Genomic DNA, 6,317 nt, shown 5'->3' with positions numbered 1-6,317 from the left:
TGGGACGTTGTTTTAACATGCTGTAAAAAAGATTGCTCTTTCTGAAGACAGGCTATTGCAGCTTTAAAAAAAAACCCAGATGGAAACACAGATAACAGCGGCATTGGCTGCTTTCTCGCGCATGCAGTCTGCAAGGCCGGCAAGAGAGATTTTCGGATCCAGACTCGCGATACTTGGTATCACGGTATCTGCGTGCATGACTCGGTATCTCGTTATCTGGGTCAAGTAGTTAATAATTTTGATGGGACTAATTCGGATAGGCTGCAACAAAAAAAAGTCTATTTTTGCAACAAAGTGACATGTCATGAACAATAACTAAATGAAAAAAATGTTCACGTAGCCTCAGATACGCACCCAATTAACAAGTGTCTGCTGCAAAACAAAAAAAAAATTAAGGACCTGTCATCTGTGCCCCAGAAATGTCGAAAACGTTCTCATGAAGCGTCCGCAGGCACGTTAGCGATGACCTCGCTATTGTGGTTTACAGTCGGTTTCTTCCTTACGTGCAGGCACATCGCGGCGAAAACAAATACGCACAGACAAACGGCCCCGAGACACACATACAGGAAGACGTTGGGACAGCGGTCAAGAAACTGACCGACCAGAATTGGAGGGGACATGGAGCCGATGCCTCCTGTGACGACCACAAGTGACATCATCTTATTGGTAATAGTTATGTACCCGGAAGCCCAGGCCGTGACTCCGGCGTTCAAAGGCCCCTGACAGAAGCCGGTCAGGGCACTTCCTGCCCATAATACGGCGGGGCTAGTTGAACCCATCACAGCGAGCATCGCTGACGTTGGAAGCAGAATAAAGTGTGACAGCACCAGCATCCATAGCACCGGGACTTTGACTGTGACTAGTGCCGCGGTCAGGCGACTGGCTGCGAAACACGAAAAATAAACGGCAACCACGTGGGATGCGGTCGTCTTGGAGAAGTGGAGGTCACTTTTAACAGCGAACGCCGCCAACATCTCGGACGAGGTGCTCTCGATCACAACGTATACACCCACGTAGGCGCATAGCATTGCCAACGTAATGCGGGTGAAGCCCCTCTTATTCGCCGAATCTTCTATTATGGTGCCGATGCCGTCAGTAGTGGGTGAGTCCTGCGGTTTGAAGTCAGCTTTGTTGACGAGGTAGAGCACGATCATTGAGACCACAAGAGCCATATTTAAGGCGCTAGCTACTGCAACTGCGTACTGAACCTGGCTTTTGTCGGCTATTTCAGGAGTCATCAGGCGAATCGGCCCCATTTCTGTGTGCGCGATGTCACTGCCGTTGATTGCTGCCAGGTGCGTAGAGTGAGATGTGTTGGTCATGTTGCATCCGGGAACCACTGACAGGAAAGGCTTGGCGATGAAAGGAGCGAGAAGTCCACCGATGCCAAAGGAAAAGTGGAAAGCTTGCAGCGCAGGGCTGCTATTATCGGGCCACATCCTGATGATCCACACGTTCGCTCCTGCGTGAATAGTGAACAGCTGTGTCAGCCAATGATGGTGAAAGGAAGGTAGAGTTTTAAAGCATCTTCGGTGAAAGTTCGTTTGGTTGAGCTTGGAAATACAGCTGAAAAGTACTGACACAAACCAGTGTTTATAAAAAGTCTGATGTATCGATATTCCTGAAGAAGTGACCGCTTGAGTAAAGAAGCCTAGGGCTCATAATTATTACTGGTTGGTATCTGCAATTCATGCATTCTCCAAGACAAGAACGCACTAAGTAAAAGTTCTGTACTTAGTACACCTATTTCAAAAAAGCCAACTTGGGATAGGATCTGGAAATAATGGTAAAGGTTTAGATATTGAAGGCGGTACTTTTCTGTCATAAAGGTGAGACTCGGTATCTGTCGCCTTTACACCAGATTCCTTGTTCTCGTGAACACACCTTCCGATTAGCTCGCAAATAAACCCTGAAATGTTCATAAACCAGACTATGAGCTGATGCTCACCTGTGCCAAAGGCAGCAAGGCTGAGTCCTCCGAGGAAAACCATGACGTGAGCTAGCGCCAGGTATCCGCTGAGGGGGATCATGAGCACTGTGAAACTGCTCAGCGACATCATGATGATGGATACCACTTGAGTGTTGTACGTGTCGTAGAGCTGGCCACCTACAAAATCATTAAAATACTGATAGTTTAACTGAGTTAACTGCATATCGAGCAGCAGCAGGGCGTTTTGACAGCATTGTCTTTGCTGTGTCTCAATAATTAAACGTTAGTTCGCTGTGTTAAACTGGTGGCCATGCTTCCAGACCACAGATGACATGTTTGCTGCATCGATAAACGTTCTAAAAGCACTGTAGAATCTGCAGTGGAGAAATGCGAAATCCGGAGTGTTGCTGCTCAACACCTTACATCGCGAGCCCCTGACCATATATACAACCAGCGTTTTAATGAACGCAATAAAGTTCTTCGGCGTTCTGTAGTTGGTTTACAGGAAAGGAAGAACCCAGTATTTGTCACACATGTTTCGGTAGACAGTCCTGAAGTCCATCGGAAAGGTCAAAGGTGAAATCGCCTGCTGACATCGGGTTTTTGCGCGAATGCTGGTAGTAGTGCTGCAGCAGTAAATATCTAGGAGCACTTTGGACCACTAAAGTGCTTTAAGGCGACAGCGTTTATAACGCGGTGGTTGTTGTCTTTAGGGCGATGTATACTGATAGTGGTTGCCGATTTGAAATTCCGCTAATTCCTTCTTTATTACGTTTGCGTCTGCATGCTGCGTGATACAACGTTCAAGGAAGCGGTAAATGAAAGGAGCTGCGTGGACGCTTCGATCGGACGATCGGCGGGGTCAATTTCGTAAATATGCGTGAATCGCATGGTTAAGTCATCGGTCATGGCCGGAGCGACTCCATGACCGCATGTAATGTAATGAAGACGTCAGTTCCGGTTACTAGACAGGGCCGGATCTGGCATCATGATGGCATCACATCCGGTGATGACATCAGGACCGGTCATTAACGATGACGGCTTTGGAATCCCGCAGTAACCCGAGGAATCTCGTGAAGTGTGACACTTCGCGCGGACGGACACTCATGAGCCGATAGAGGTTTTCGCCGTAATAGCCGTACCGCACTCCCTCATAATCCTGCCATCTTGAAAAGGGAAAATAGACTATTTCACAAAATTTCCAATGTGGCTGGCGTTCAATATATAGCCGAATCGGTTGTGGTCTTCAAGAAAGCTCTTCCTGAACTAAACCCTTAAATCTTGAAACGAGCTCAGTTTTTACTTCAGGATAGCTTAAATTAGCTCATTTTGTATTTTTGGATGCATGGATAAGATAGAGAGAGGGAAATGGTGATGTTAAGAAAAATGACACTATATGGAAATAGTAGCTGTAGAGAGGGTGAGCGACTCTTAAGAAGACAAAGTGGCGAATTCGTACCAGAAAATAGGTGTGGGGTCGTCTATACTCAGGGGCGAAAAAAGTGAAATGGGGGCTGCATAGTGACGTTAGCTGTCGTAGCTCATACCCGAGTGACCCTCTTTCTTTCTTTCATGAAGTAGCCTAGTGCTAATTAATTTTCCGTTATTTGGTGCGTTGTGAATTTACGGCTAATTGCATGTATTCTGACATAATCAGCGAATTACCTAGAAAGCTATTTCCCGTAGGTTTCTGTTCGGCTGAATGTTTCGATCATTAGTCGACTGCTTGTGACAAAGTAACAATGTAAATTTATTCTAACCATGCCCCCCCCCCCCCCTCTTTAAGGAATGCAGGCAAGAATCCATAGGCGAGTCAAGTCGTGAAATGTGGCCGTGAAGAGTGCTTAGAAATGTTCACTTGCAACATTCCGCACTGCTTTCGCGCACGTACCCAGCAGAGAGCCCAGGAGGTTTCCCACGCCGCGAGTCGTGATGAGGTACGAGACGCTGGAGAAGCTGGTGTCGTAGATCTCCACCAGATCCAACAGAGCCACGCCCGTGAGAGCGGCGATGAGACCCTTTGGCACCACATGGCACCGAAGCAGCACATGCAACGCTCAGGCAAGGCGAGATTAAAACAAAATTCAGAGATTTTTAGGATGAACAGCGGAAACGTACACATTCTGATTTGAGACAATTCCGCGTGCTTGTTGGAATTTATGGGGCTGAATGGAACGCGTGCAGGCTATTAAGTGCTAAAAGTAGCATTTCAGTATAGGGAGGTTTAAAGGCTGCATAATTAATTATTTTCGCTAGTGTCATCACCCTAGATGGGGTGGGGTAATCCCGAATGCACTTTCGATTGTTTCTTACCGGCAGTAGGTATTAGCTTAAGGAAACCGGCAGTAGGAAACCGGCAATGGGATAACCAGAATGGCAGAGGGTGCTAGAAGTGGAAAGCCTTGTATAAATCATTTTTTCTGAAAAAAAAAAAAAAAACTTAAATCGACCAATGCTTGGCTTTGTTCGATTACATGGTTTAACGTCGAAACGTATCTCAAGCTACGAAATACATCGTAGTGAAGTGCTTCAAAATGTTCGACCTCATGCTCCTTTTCTTTTTCATGTCGTTGTTGTCCTCTTAACGTACGGCACATACCCACTCTGGGGGATCAGCTAGAATTGGTTGCTAAGAGATTTTAAGAGGTGTATATTTACATCGCATAAATGAAATGGTTGCTAGGTAGTAGGTGCACTGACATCGAACAGTGCAATGGCATCTTTCTTTTCGCCTCCATAGAAAAGCGACCACCGCTGCCGGGATTGCACCGGAAGTAGAAAGTCCTAGCCACTGAGCCTCCACGGCAGTTCCTTGATTGTTGCGACGCCTATCTCAATTCGCAATTTAATTGTCAAAATTACAATAAAATTATGTTTTTCAATAAATTCCAAATTAACAGCATGGAGAAGCAACTACTGTAACGAAAAAAAGTATATATTTTTATAATTTGTAATTGTCCAAATAGAAACCCTATTCAAACTGCAATTTATTGGGTCCGAAGCCCTCAAAGTAGCCGCTAGGTATCGTGTAAACGTTGCAGCCACAAAACTACGCTAACTAAAAAATCAGTGAAATAAATCTATTTCAGTATAGCTTGGGCAATGACGTACGTTTTGCTGTGCTATAAGTGTATGAAGACTAAGGAAATATGCTATGAAGGATTGTTATTCAATTCATAGTTGTGATTATGTGAATATGCTTCAAAATTATCGTCCGCTTACCTGAATAACTCAATAAACCACAATCTATTAAAACATGTGCACTAGGTGCACTTACGTATGAAAACATAAGCAGAAAATGGTGGGAAGTGATACATTGTTCCTTGTTTCCAAACACTTTTGCGTCTTTACCTGTTCCAGAATACATTAAATATATTTTTCAATTAATTCATGAAACTTCGCCCTTCTGCAAATAATGATAATTTTGATCTCACAGTCATTTCTGCTTCATTAATTTCAGAAGATCAAGTATTCTTGTCGTCTTCATTACACTGTCATGGCTTGTTTTATCGTCACTATGCGAAATGTGTTTTTTATTTGCTGAATTATGAAAGGAGCAAGTGTAGCACTTTTTTTATACAGACATAGTGTGTATGCTTAAACCACAAGTTAAAGTGTCACATTTAAAGGAAGATCCCGCCGTGATGTTGCGCGATATAATCTGCGCAACATAAACAAAATGTCTATATGATAGTGTAAATTCTCTGAAATACTGAAACTGTCCAGAATGTGCAAAACTCAATCACAACAACCGCGTCTGGAATGACGGCTGGTCACACTATGGTAAGTAGACAACTGCTCTCACCATTATCAAGTTTCCCATGGCCAAGTTGAAGGTACGGCCCAGGTTGAGCCACAGTGGCCTCCGCGAAGGCATGCCGACGGAACACTTGCCGGGTGTAAAAAAGGATTTCGCTAACTGTGCTGGCGCGTAGCGTGTATCATTTCGCTCCTGTTGACGACTTTTCGCTATCATCAACCTACTTCCACGCACACGCACAGCGTAAAAGCGTAGGATAAGCATATCAGATACCGGCGGCTCTATTGAACAGAAAAAAAGAGAGGCTGCAGCGATATCTCCACAATGTATCCTCATGCCGTGCTATCTACTGTAGTGCTCCTACACGAGACGCCATGTTGCAGGAACGTGTCACGGTACGGCAGGTGGTATTCAAGACCCTTTTATTTATGGCCTGAATATATTCTCGTATCCTTAAAATTGTCCTCTCCCACCTCTAGCCCTAACAAAAACGCCTCTGGATACGTATAGCACCGCAGTTCTTACTGATCCTCAGCGCGGTTACGCCTCGCAGTACCCTCCCAACTAGCCGCGTCGTAAAGAGATAACAGCTGGTACTTGTCTCCCAGTGGGCCGGGCGCGGGAATG

General features: G+C 45.1%; 1 protein-coding gene across 1 annotated transcript; it reads right to left on the bottom strand.

Annotated features, from left to right (window-relative positions):
• Window positions 1–407: 407 nt before the first annotated feature.
• Window positions 408–5,870, bottom strand: LOC146188566 (sodium-dependent glucose transporter 1A-like). Its single transcript, XM_084603143.1, has 4 exons — window positions 5,736–5,870; window positions 3,822–3,948; window positions 1,949–2,107; window positions 408–1,462 (listed from the first exon to the last, which is right to left on the bottom strand). Exons 1-4 carry the CDS (start codon window positions 5,805–5,807, stop codon window positions 435–437), a joined length of 1,386 nt encoding a protein of 461 aa, XP_084459269.1. The 5' UTR covers window positions 5,808–5,870; the 3' UTR covers window positions 408–434.
• Window positions 5,871–6,317: the final 447 nt, after the last annotated feature.

This window comes from Amblyomma maculatum, chromosome 5, assembly GCF_055883805.1.
Source record: "Amblyomma maculatum isolate TAMU_Amacu chromosome 5, ASM5588380v1, whole genome shotgun sequence".
In the NCBI taxonomy this organism is placed as follows: domain Eukaryota; kingdom Metazoa; phylum Arthropoda; class Arachnida; order Ixodida; family Ixodidae; genus Amblyomma; species Amblyomma maculatum.
The sequence above is the reverse complement of the archived record's forward strand: the minus strand, read 5'-3'. Positions and strand labels throughout refer to the sequence as shown.